The sequence below is a fragment of the Pistacia vera genome, unplaced genomic scaffold, assembly GCF_008641045.1.
Source record: "Pistacia vera cultivar Batoury unplaced genomic scaffold, PisVer_v2 Contig806, whole genome shotgun sequence".
Lineage (NCBI taxonomy): Eukaryota > Viridiplantae > Streptophyta > Magnoliopsida > Sapindales > Anacardiaceae > Pistacia > Pistacia vera.
This window is the reverse complement of record NW_022196675.1, coordinates 167,704-180,859: the sequence shown is the minus strand read 5'-3', so window position 1 is coordinate 180,859 and position 13,156 is coordinate 167,704. Positions and strand designations below refer to the sequence as shown.

The window sequence follows — 13,156 nt, the reverse complement described above, 5'->3', positions numbered from 1 at the left end:
AATTTGAATTTTGGTGTATACACATGGTGTGCACGCCCTTGGTGTGCAGCAAAAACCTTCTTTTGGAGCACATCAGGGAAATTAGAAAGTTCTGATTTTTTTCAGGGTGGTGGACAAAAATGCATGGAACCAAACTCAAAAAAGAGGAAGCAATTCGAACAAGCGGATTGTTTTTAAGATTAAAACTTTGAAAAATCATAAAAAAATCGCATACTATGCATTTTGGGTCGGGTTTTTTTTTTTTTTTTTTTTTTTTTTGCTCCTAAAATCCTCATTTGAATTTTGGTTTATACACTTGGTCTACACACCCTTGGTGTGCAACAAAAACCTTCTTTTGGTGCACATCAGGTGGCGCAGCGAGTAGCGTCATAAAACAAGGCTAGCACTCGACTACGTCTTTAGAACTGATAACACAAGTCTCAATCCAAAAACTTAAAGCTTAAAATTGAAAAGTCAAATCTGAATGATTTTTTGAATCCTCTCTACAACAAAAAATAGGTTTATATAGGGTGATAACAAACCCTAATAAGACACCTAATGACAACAGGAAACAAAAACTAAATTAAAACAAGAAAATCCGAAATAAAATAGGAAAGAACGCGCAATTAACTAAAATAGCCCCGAAACATGCAGAAAACAGTGGATTTTGACCTTGAAAATGACCTCCATCCAGGTAAAGCGGGCTTAAAATTAGCTTTCCAACAGTATCTTACAAGCCCCGTAAAGCTTCCCGAATCAAAAGTTATGGCCATTTGAATGAGGCATACTCATTTAGGCCCTTCTGAAGTTTAGCCCACTCCATGAATTCATCCGCAAGGAAAAATAGGTTTATATAGGGTGACAACCAACCCTAATAAGACTCCTAGTAACAACAGGAAACAAAATCTAAACCAATTAAAGCAAGAAAATTCGAAATAAAATAGGAAAAAACGAGCAATTAACTAAAACAGCCCCGAAACATACCAAAACAGTGGATTTTGACCTTGAAAATGACCTTTAACAGGCTACTACAATTTTTTTTCGACGGGCTCAAAATAAGCTTTCCAATAGTATCTTACAGGCCCCGTAACTCTTCCCAAATCAAAAGTTATGGCCATTTGAATGGGACATGCTCATTTAGGCCCTTCAGGCTTTATGCACGGACTTCTGACGTTTAGCCCGCTCCATGAATTCATCCGCCAGATGTTCTTTGTCACCAGGGGCATGCGCCACAATTCAAATGGGGATTTTAGGAGCACAATAAAACGAACCCCAACCCAAAATGCATCGTATGTGATTTTTTACGATTTTTCAAACTTTTAATCTTCAAAAAATCATTAAAAAAAATCCGCTCGTGTGAATTGCTTCCTTTTTTTTGTGTTTGGTTCCTTGCATTTTTCTCCACCACCACGAAAAAAAATAGATCAAACAATAAAGGTACGAACACCGGGGTTTTTACACCGAAAATGTGTACCGGCCTTCGTGTCCCCCTGACTCACACCAGTAATCCAGAGGCCTGATTAAACAATAAATATTATTCTAGTGAATGGCCGTCCATCAAATATGGACGGCCGTTCCCTTACATGGACTCCCGTCCATATCATACGTCCATATCATATGGACGGGGGTCCATTTACTATGGACGGGCGTCTCCATTTAAAAGATGCCCGTCCATAAGTAAAATGCAATAAAATGGAATAAAATACTATATGGATAGGGGTCCATTTTCTACAGATGGCCGTCCAAAAATATGGACGGCCGTCCGTAAATATGGACGGCCGTTCATATTTTAATCGACGCCCGTCCATTAACAAATCTTTTTAAAAAATTAAAAAAAATTAAGGACAGCCGTTTATTCTTTATGGACGGCCGTTCATTAATTTTGGACAGGCGCCCGCAAATAAGGGACACCCGTCCTTAAGCAAAATATAAAAAAAAAAAATTTGGGGACGCCCGTCCATAAATTATGGACGGGCGTCCCTAAGGAATGGACGCCCGTCCCTTATTGTGTGTTTTAAAAAACAAAGTAAAAAATTTGGATGGCCGTCCATTAAGTGTGAACGGGTATCACTAGGCTCAACTCATTTCCAAGAAACAACAAACTGCATATTTTTAATTTCTAAAATGGTAGCCAATGGAAATGGTTACTCTGACGACCCAGAGAAGCAGAAGCTGCTATTGGATGAGCATGAAGAGAAGCATTGCATGTCCAATGAGGTTGTTTGCCACATTATCATCGGTGTCTCCGACGGCTTTTGCCCTCGCCGCTGGCCTGTCTGGCGCTAACGTCACTTCCTCTATCATTCTCATTGCTGGCATAGCTGAAGTCGCTGCTGGAGCCATCTCTATGGGCCTCGACGGGTACGGAACTTCTCATTTACTTATAAATTTAGGACGCTTGCATATGAGAATTTTCTATTTAATAATGTGAAAATCGCTATTGATTTGCAAGTATCTAGCCGCGAAAAGTGAAGCTGATCATTACATGAGGGAGCTCAAGAGGGAACAAGAAGAGATCATCAATGTCCCTGACATAGGTAATTAGTTTTGAAATTTAAATCTATATGGTACTTAAAAGATCTTTCTTCTTGAAGATAGTTTCTAGCGTCGTCGTAAAAGACCTATTTTCTTGTAGTAAAACGCTCAAATTTGTTTATTTACTTTACTTGCAGAGGCAGCTGAATGTCCAGAAATTCTAGCGCAATATGGAGCAGAGCCCCATGAATATGAAGGTGTAGTTAATGCTTTAAGGAGNAGTCAATTAGGAAGCATGGTGAGTACCATCAGGCTGATCAATTGACTTTGACCCCTTGGTCTTGGGTTCGAGTGGTGGGGAAGGCGAAAGAAATCCCTTAAAAGGGGGGGGGGTGAAAAGAGAAGTGGGGGAGGTCCTAGCCCAGCCAAGGGTGAAGAACAATTGGCTGTCACACGTTTGGTCCCTTGATTTTTCTCCAACCCCATGAAAAAAAAAACAGATCAAAAGGACAACCTCCAAAAAGATCGTCCCTTGGTGTGCCACAGGCCGTTACTGTGCACCAAAGGAAGGTTTTTATTGCACACCAACTGTACACACCACAATTCAAATGGGAATTTCAGGAGCATAACAAAACAAACCTCGACTCAAAATGCACAATATGTGATTTTTTAAGATTTTCCAAAATTTTTAATCTTCAAAAAATCATTAAAAAAAATCCGCTCGTGTGAATTGCTTCCTTCTTTTTGCGTTTGGTTCCTTGCATTTTTCTCTACCCCCATGAGAAAAAACAGATTAAAAGGACAACCTCCGAAAAGATTATCCTTTGGTGTGCCGCACACCCTTGTCGTGCACCAAAGGAAGGTTTTTGCTGCACACCAAGGGCTTGCACCCCACAATTCAAATGGGGATTTTAGGAGCACAACAAAACAAACCCTAACCCAAAATGCATAGTATGTGATTTTTTACGATTTTCCAAAGTTTTAATATTCAAAAAATCATTAAAAAAAATCTGCTCATGCGAATTACTTCTTTCTTTTTGCATTTGGTTCCTCACATTTTTCTCCACCACCATGAAGAAAAACAAATCAAAAGGAAAACCTCCGAAAAGATCGTCTTGGTGTTTTGCACGCCTTTGCCGTGCACCAAATGAAGGTTTTTGCTGCACACATAATTCAAATAGGGATTTTTGGAGCACAACAAAAAAAAACCCGATCCAAAATGCATAGTATGTGATTTTTTACGATTTTCCAAAGTTTTAATCTTTAAAAAATCATTAAAAAAAATCCGCTCGTGTGAATTGCTTCCTTCTTTTTGCATTTTTCTCAACCACCATGAAAAAAAACAGATTAAAAGGACAACCTCCGAAAACAACATCGTCTCTTGCTGTGCAGCATGCCCCTGTCATGCACTAAAAGAAGGTTTTTGCTGCACATCAACTGTACACACCAAAATTCAAATGGGGATTTTAGAAGCACAACAAAACAAACCTCCACCCAAACTGCATAGCATGTGATTTTTTATGATTTTCCAAAATTTTAATATTCAAAAAATCATTAAAAAAATCCGTTCGTGCAAATTGCTTCCCTCTTTTTGCGTTTGGTTCCTTACATTTTTCTCCACCACCATGAAAAAAAAAACAGATCAAAAGGACAACATTNGTTAATGCTTTAAGGAGAAACCCACAACAATGGCTTGATTTCATGATGAAGTAAGTCTTTCTTTAAAATATTTCTGGCATAATTAAATTCACAACCAAACAAAGAAATTAAAGAACATAAAAATTTTAAAAATTTTCTGCAGGTTTGAACTTGGATTGGAGAAACCAGATCCGATGAGAGCCCTTCAAAGCGCTGTAACAATTGCATTATCATACATAATGGGTGGATTTGTGCCACTTCTTCCATACATGGTGATTCCAATGGCAAGAGAAGCTTTGGTCAGATCTGTGATTTTGACCATTTTAACATTGCTGATATTTAGGTTTGCGAAGAGTTATTTTACAGGGAATCAGCCCATGGAAATGAGTTGAGTCTAGTGATGCCCGTCCACACTTAATGGACGGCCGTCCAAATTTTTTACTTTGTTTTTTAAAGCACACATAAACTTAAGGGACACCCGTCCAAAATTAATGGATGGTCATCCATAAATGATGAATGGTCGTCCCCAATTGTTTTTTAATTTTTTAAAAAGATTTGTTAATGGACGGGCGTCCATTAAAATATGAACAGTCGTCCATATTTGATGGACGGCTGTCCGTAGAAAATGGACCCTCGTCCATATAGTATTTTATTCCATTTTATTGCATTTTACTTATGGACAGGCGTCCTTTAAATGGGGACGCCCGTCCGTAGTAAATGGACCCCCATCCATATGATATGGACAGGAGTCCATGTAAGGGAACGATCATCCATATTTGATGGACGGCAGTTCACTAAAAAAATATTTATTGTTTAATCAGGCATTTGGATTACTGGTGTGAGTCAGGGGGACATGTAGGCCGGTACACATTTTCGGTGCAAAAACCCCGGTGTCCGTAGCTTTATTACAGATCAAAAGGGCAACGTCAGAAAAGATCATCTCTTGGTGTGCCGCACGCCCTTGCTATGCACTAGAGGAAGGGCGTGCGGCACCACAATTCAAACGATTATTTATTTATTTATTTATAAGACTTCAATTGACAAAACCCTAACCATTTGCACACCAAAAACGCCAGCCACCTTCTTCCCCCATTTCTCCTCCATTTCTTCAAAGTCTTTCAAGAGAATTACATGAGAATTCGTGCCTAAGTGAATATATGTTCATTGTATGGCTTTCTAAGGTAAGAATTTTTGCAAAAGTTTGTGATTTGTGTTTTATAAGTATGAGTTCTCATGAATTTATGTGTTTTAGCATGAATAAATGGAGAAAGTGAGCAAAGGAAGCAAAGAAAAGGATTCTTGGAAGAAAAAGGTAAGTGAATCAAACTTAAGCCTTGTTTTGAGCCATAATTGTAATTGTTGATTATTGTATGGTTGTATATGATGTATGGTGAGAATTGTTGGCCATTTAAATGCTTGAATGATGTGTAAAAGTTCAGCCATGAAGAATAGTTCATTTGTATGTGATGATTTGGCGAATTAGCACATGAAATATAGAAGAAGTATTGATGGAAAGTTGGAATGATGATTTCGGCCAGATTAGGAGTTGAGTTTTTGGTGAGTTTTGTTCCAATTTTGAGGTATTTGGAGAGATGTGGAAGTGTGGCCAACCAAGTACTTGTATGTGCATGTAAATTGTTTGATGAAAACTCAAAAAGAAATGCATGCATAAATTTGTTGACTATCGTTGAAGATATTGTTTGAGAAAGGAAAGAATTGATGCTAAAGGTTGTATTAGACTTGACCAAGAATAAGTTTAAGTGTTTAAGAGTGCATTTTGTTATGCCAAAATTTAGAATAACACTTGGTTATGTTAGTTTAATGAAATGAATGGCCTTTAGTGCATGGTTCAAGTTGCTTGAACTTTTAGCATTAGTTTGAATGGCATATTGTATTTAGTCATTGAATTATGAGTTTTGAAACCTATGACTTCGAAAAGCGATGGCAAGAATTGAATATTAAATTGTTGCAATAGTTTAGCATTGATGATAGTAAAAGATGAGTGATTATATTATAATATTACAATGTGTCACAATAAGTTGTCAAGCTTGTATGCTTAAAATTAGAAAGATCATCCAAATAATGGCTTAGCCAAATGAGTATATTGTTGTTTCTTGTTTTGATATTAGTTACAAACAATATGTAATAAGTGATTTTATTGTATAAAGAAAAGAAAAGCTTTCCCAAGTATAGAAATCAAAAGAAACATCAAAGAAATAGAAGTTTGGTTTATGTATTAAATACATGACCATTTTAGAAATTGATTGGTATGAGTATAGTTTTCATGTCTTATTATATATTACAAGTTATAGAATTGTGCTAGAAGATCTTGAGAATATTTTGTATTAGCCAAAAGTTTAGTTAAGAATGTTAGAAAGAAATTAGAATTTAGCAAAAATATATATGTTGTGCCATATGTTAAATTGTATTTACAATGATTAATATGGCAATATAGATTAATGTATAGAATGTAGCCAAAAGAAAAGAAGAAATAAGGGCATGTATAACAATTGAGGTTGATGGTCATGTTAAGAGAATGCAAATTCATGGCATTAAAATTTGCATTTAGAAAGTTGTAAAGGCATGATTGATGAAATGAATTCTATGGCGGATAATAAAGTTTGGGATCTTGTTGAGCTGCCTATTGAAAAGAAACCTATTGGTTGTAAATGGGTATTTAAACCCAAAAGGGATTCATTAGGCAACATTGAGAGATACAAGGCTAGGCTTGATGCCAAAGGGTTCACGCAAAGGGAAGGGATAGATTATAAAGAAACGTTTTCTTCGGTTTCTAAAAAAGATTCATTCTGCATCATCATGGCATTAGTTGCCTAATTTGATTTAGATTTACATCAAATGGATGTGAAACCAACTTTCCTCAATGGAGATTTGGAGGAAGAGGTTTATATGAAACAACTTGATGGGTTCATTTCAAGTGATGGTGAGCATTTGGTTTGCAAGCTTAAGAAGTCTCTTTATGGACTTAAACAAGCCTCCTGATAGTGGTATTTAAGATTTCACAATGTTACCTCTTCATTTGGTTTTGTAGATAATGTCATGGATCAATGTATATATCACAAGGTCAGTTGGAGCAAAATCATCTTTCTTGTGTTATATGTAGATGATGTTTTGCCTGCAACCAATTATTTGGGTTTGCTGCATGAGGTGAAACAATTTTTCTCTCAACATTTTAGTATGAAAGATATGGGTGAGGCGTCTTATGTCATTGGCATTAAGATTCATAGGGATAGGTCCCAACATGTTTTAGGACTATCTCATGCAGGAAGCCTATATTAATAAAATTCTTGAGAGATTTAGGATGAAGGATTGTCCACCCAATGTTGCACCCATTGTTAAGGGTGACAGGTTCAATTTGAACCAATGTCCTACACTTGATATTAAAAAGGAACAAATGAAAATCATTCCTTATGCTTCAGCTATTGGAAGCCTAATATATGCTTAGATTTGTACTAGACCTGACATTGCTTTTACAATTGGCATGTTAGGAAGATATCAAAGTAATCCAGGTTTAGATCATTGGAGAGCTGCAAAGAATGTCATGAGGTATCTTCAAGGAACTAAAAGTTTTATGTTTAAATATAGACAGTTTGACATTTTGGAGGTTGTCGATATTCAGACTCAAACTTCGATGGCTGCGTTGATTCTTAGAAATCAACATCCGGATATGTTTTTATGCTAGCCAGAGGTGTTATATCTTGGTGAAGTACCAAACAATCTTTGGTTGCCACTTCTACTGTGGAAGCTGAGTTTGTTTCCTGTTTTGTGGCTACTACACAAGGTATTTAGTTGAGAAGTTTCATTTCTAGGCTTGGAATTGTTGAGTCTATCTCGAGGCCAATAAGGTTGTATTGTGACAATTCAGCTGTTGTGTTCTTTGCTAAGAATAATAAGAGTGGAAGTCGAAGTAAACACATCGACATTAAGTACTTGGCAATAAAGAAGCGCATTAAAGCCAAAGAAGTGCTCATTGAACACATACACACCGAGCAGATGATTGTTGATCCTCTAACAAAAGACATGCCACCAAAGACACTCAAGGATCATGTAGTTCAAATGGGATTACGTCCCGCTTTGTCACTATAAGAGGTAATACTTTCATTCTTTGAAACTTTGTAATTTAGTTTGTTTTCTCTTTTAAGTTATATACATTTTGGATTGGAGACAAACAATCATTCTGGAAGACCTAGAACAAACATTTGAGGTTTGTTCATAAAGTAAAATTCCACATTTAAGCGTTTATTTAGAAAGAGAAAATTGCATAGTAATACATAGAAGGTAATACTTATTTAAAAAGAACTTACTGCTATGATTCATGCAATTTTATTTTTCTAATTAAACATAAAGGATATAAAACTACTATGTTGTAGATTGTGTAATAAAAGTTTGGACCAAGTGAGAGAATGTTAGAATTTTAATTAATTAAAATTCATTGCGCTAAAATTACTATTTGGTCCTTCACTTTTATATACATTATTTTATATAAAATTTTAACTGCTAAACAATTTGCAGCAGTTATCCCCAGCAGTTGTCTTGAATGGAAAAACTTATGCGTACTTTAAAGGAGGAATAGTTATAGATCCCCAATACACGCAATTATTATGATTTTCCAAAAACCATCGTTTTGAGAATTGTAGTGCATTGAAAGAGTATGTAACCTTTGAAGAACATAGCAACAACAAATTGCCATGGCTGGAGGTTAGTGGTTAACTTATTTCACTTCCGTAAATCTTCTTGAATATATAAGCGTGTATATGAATAATGATATGAATATATACATGTTGATTATGAGTGATTTACATTGCTGGTTTTAACATGTACTTCATTTTCTTGAAAAATATTTGGAGTTATCATTTTGAATTACTAATTTACTACCCCCTTAAAGTCTTACCAATCATAATCTTATATCTATATTTTGTTAGATCTAGAGACTCCAGGTCCAAATCCTTTTGGCTCATAAATCCAGTTACTGGACATCGACCTGAGTTCCCTCCCATGTCTGAACCTTTTCGTATTAACGAATGGAGGTCGTGCCATTTTTGCTTCCATTGGCTCTCAGGATCTGGATTTTCTATTGTGATTTTCTCTAAGCAGGACAGGAAGTTGCACTTTTGTAGATCTAGAGATAAACCAGTGGAAAGAGTTCTTTCATCATTAAAGATACAGTTGTTTTTTATGGTAAAATATTTGTTCTAATTAATGAGTCTAGGATTGGAATATTCAACATGAGAACTTGTTTTTTGAGGATTTTGAATCTAAAACGTACACCTCGTTATGAATATGATGATTACATCGGTTCTAGTTTTACTAGGTTGGTGGCTTCAAATGATCAGCTTTTGACAGTAGAATATCTTAAAGTTTACAGAATAGATTTTTCAAGGATGGAACGGGTGAATGTGAATAACTGAGGTGACAAAGCTTTGTTTATTGGTTATGGTTGTCGTGACCAAGTGTGCCCATAATTAATCAACCCAACATACTGGGGAGGACAAAGCAACTGCATTTATAGGCTCACGACTTACAGTAATTTTCATCTATACTCTTAAAAGTTAAGATGCAGAAGAGTACTTCTATTCCCAAAGAGGATAACTACTCTTGGCACCAATCATTCTTTATAGATGATGTATGGGATGTTAGAGATGATCAAGTTTTAATTTAATAACATTCTTGAATCTCATAGATCATGTTTTATATTGAATCTGTTTCATTATTCGGTCACTCACTAACGGACTATCTTACAGAAAAGAAAATGGAAGGTTAAGGGTGTAGTAGGAATGATTATGAAAAGGAGATTGGGGCATTGTCTGAGATATTTATGAAAGAAGCTTGTGGTTTTGGTTATTTAATATAATTTTACTTTAATTAAATAAATAGCACAAAATTAAAGTATGTTATAATCTCATAGATACTGTACATTGGAAATAAAAGGGCTGAAAAAATTAGGGTTATTTAATATAATTTTACTTTAATTTTTTTTTTTAAAAAAAAAATTATATAAGGGTAATTTTGTAAAAAAAATTAGAAAAGGGCTGAAAAAATCAGGGTTATTTAATATAAGTTTACTATAAAGTTTTATTTATTTTTTTGGTTTAAAAATAGGGATAATTATGGGGGTCAATATTGAATTAACATTAGATCTTAGACTCCTTACTCCTTAGCAAAAGGGATTTGTTTCCTTTAATATAGGTAACATAAATTGATACATAAACGGAGCCACAAAGCACAAACCCTTGTTTAGGATCACTTGTTTTCTTCAATCTCTAAAATATGCAGTCACCGTTAAGCTCTTCAGGTATGAGCGATTTATGAGTGATTAACCATTCTTGTGACTTTTTATATCATGAATTTTGACTATTTACTTATTCTTAAGGGTTTTAGATCACAATGCTCATTATACTTGTTTTCTGTAATTGCTTACGCATCAATAGTTTGGATTAATTTTACGAATTGTCAACATTCTTCTTTTTTATGTTCGAATCTTTAAGAAAAAATTCTTTTGGGTACAGTTGTTGATAATGAATGGTGTTGAGGTTATAGCTCTGGGTTTTATTCGTTTCTGTAGGACTTGGATACTTGGCAAAAAATAGGTTTATTATCGTACAATTTTATTGCATATAAATTAATAATACTTTCAGCTGATTATGTTATAACTTCGCAACTATGACAAAAAATTGCAGGCACATTGCTGGAAAGAGAGAATAATAGAAGATCCAATCAGGCAAGGAGGGTCCACTGTAAGAGATCATCAGCATGGGCTGATCTTCCGGAGGAACTTCTTGAGATTATTTCTAGAAGTCTGAATATAGTAGACTATCAAAACCTTGGTCGAGTTTGCAGAAGCTGGAGATTGTTTTATTCAGAATTTAAGCAGAGTTTTCTGACATCTCATTCACCACTTATTGTTTATGCATCAACACGAGCCAAGAAGTATTGTTATTTCTTTGACATAGCTACTCGAATGAAATACAAGACTAAGCTGCCTCGACATATTTGCAACTTCAAATTCTGTCTTGGTGTTTCAAGTGGATACTTAATCATGCTCTGTCTCAAGACAAACGATGTTTCAAGGGATTATTTATGGGTTATAAATCCTTTTACAGGACATCAAATCCAATTCCCTTGCATGCCCTGGCCTCATTGTATTGAGGATTATCATGACTCTTGCTTCTCCCGAAGCATCTTTGCTTCCTTCTTTGCTTCCTTTGGGTCACAGGGTCAAGATTTTCTTATTATGATTCTTTCTAAGTATGTCAAAGTCTTGCAGTTCTGTATATCTAGAGATAACAAGTGGAAACAATACCATTATTATAACAAGGGTGGGCATATATTGGATATAGTTGTTTTTGATGGTCGGATATATGTTATAAACAGTGATTCTAGGATTGGGATATTTAACCTGAGATATTGTGATTTGAGGTTTTTGGAACTGAATTTTGCACCTCGTTTCGGCAGTCATTTTGATAAGTCGATTAGGTTGGTGGCTTCAAATGGTCAGCTGTTTGTAGTTGATTCTCCTAAAGTTTACAGAATAGACTTGTCAAGGAAGGAATGGGTGAAGGTGTATAATTTAGGTGATCAAGCTTTGTTTCTTGGCCATGGTGACATGATGTGTTCCAAGGTAATTAACCCATCAAAGTGGGGAGGACAAAGCAACTGCATATATGATTTATTCCCGTTTAACAAAAAGGAGCCATGGAAAACTATTACCAGATATAATTTATTCCCGTTTAACCACCAGGAGCCACGGGAAACTATTATTGTTGATTTCCCACAGAAAGGGGAAGGGAAAGGTTATGCTTCGACCAAAATATGTTCTTGGTATTTTCTACCCGTGTCAAGCAGTATTGAGAATGTAAGGGATGAGTAGTGGGGTGGTTTGTAAAGATTTCTAAGCTTAGACAAGTTCAAGTGTGAACTCTTTTTTTCTTTGTCAGAGTTATATGTTGTTTCTTCTAACTCTTTTACAATTGTTAGTATGCTCAGAGACAGTAACAATACAATATTGTTGACAATTTGCTAAATCTTGTATATTGCCATTACAAGGTTTTTATCTTTTCTATGTACTTAGAATTAACACTATAATCCAGAGTATACCTCTACTATTTTGCATTGTTGCCAATTCTGAAACCTTGTTAAAATCATTAAGAGAAAATCGGAAGAGAGACAAATTTTCAAAACTGGAATAAAAGATTTCAGGGCAGTACACTTATCAGCAATGTTGTTGTTTCTTGCTGAGGTCAGTTCCCTTGAAATTCAATTGGGTTTGTAGTTGTTAAACTGCCTCTATCTGATATGAGTTGTAGAATAAAGCCTTGCTATACTGTGTATTAATTTTCTTTTTTTTGGTTGCAAACTTGGAGGAAGATTCCCAGTGTCGAGTTTTAGTTTTAACTTTGTTGTGGCTATCTTGAGTGGTGACTAAGTTTGAGAGGAAGATAGCTGGAGCGGTGGCCGACTGAAAAACTTATATATAAGGGCAGCATAAGCTGCGGAGAAGAGATGTGAAAATATGAGAGAGTTTTTTAGTTTAGTCTTGAATTCCGTAAAGACACTGTCACTTAACAAAGTCTATGGCTTGCCAATGAAACATCAATTGTGCCATCTGAATATTGTTGAATTATATCTGAATATTGTTTTTCTTTTCTGTTTACATGAATCATAACATTATGAATTGTCCACAAATTATTTGTCTTACCTTCTATTTATTCTATTTAGCAACTCTCAGTCTAAAGTTTACAGATCACAATAAATAAGGGGACACATTTCAAAATCAATTTAAACAACCTATAGTCTCTCATGCCGAAGACTACTATAAAATGTAATTGTCCAGCAGTGAGATGACACACGCTGAAATCTTGCTCTTAGCGTCACTATACACGCTCTTGGCATCACTACAATCTTGTCAATAGTTAGCGGCTAACTCCGGTGAAGGTGATTTTACCAGATCCTGTAAACTAGTGTCGTACCACCTTGAAGTGTTGTTTCGGGCAAGGATTCTTTGTGGGTAAAATGGATCCACACGTTTAAACTTCAGGGTAGAATTTTT

General features: G+C 35.5%; 1 protein-coding gene and 1 pseudogene across 1 annotated transcript; both read left to right on the top strand.

The window, feature by feature from the left end:
- The first annotated feature begins 2,103 nt into the window (after window positions 1–2,103).
- LOC116117401 lies at window positions 2,104–4,484 on the top strand (annotated as a pseudogene).
- Window positions 4,485–10,377: 5,893 nt separating this feature from the next.
- Window positions 10,378–11,977, top strand: LOC116117400 (probable F-box protein At4g22060). The gene is made up of 2 exons (XM_031403441.1): window positions 10,378–10,402; window positions 10,788–11,977. The coding sequence occupies exons 1-2, from the start codon at window positions 10,378–10,380 to the stop codon at window positions 11,975–11,977; spliced, it is 1,215 nt and encodes a 404-aa protein (XP_031259301.1).
- The last annotated feature ends 1,179 nt before the right edge of the window (window positions 11,978–13,156 follow it).

Excerpts from the sequence above, each read along its gene's own strand:
- LOC116117400 (XM_031403441.1), top strand. The coding sequence starts at position 10,378 with ATGCAGTCACCGTTAAGCTCTTCAG. Across the intron at positions 10,403-10,787 it reads GTCACCGTTAAGCTCTTCAG|GCACATTGCTGGAAAGAGAG; the intron begins GTATGAGCGATT and ends AAAAAATTGCAG.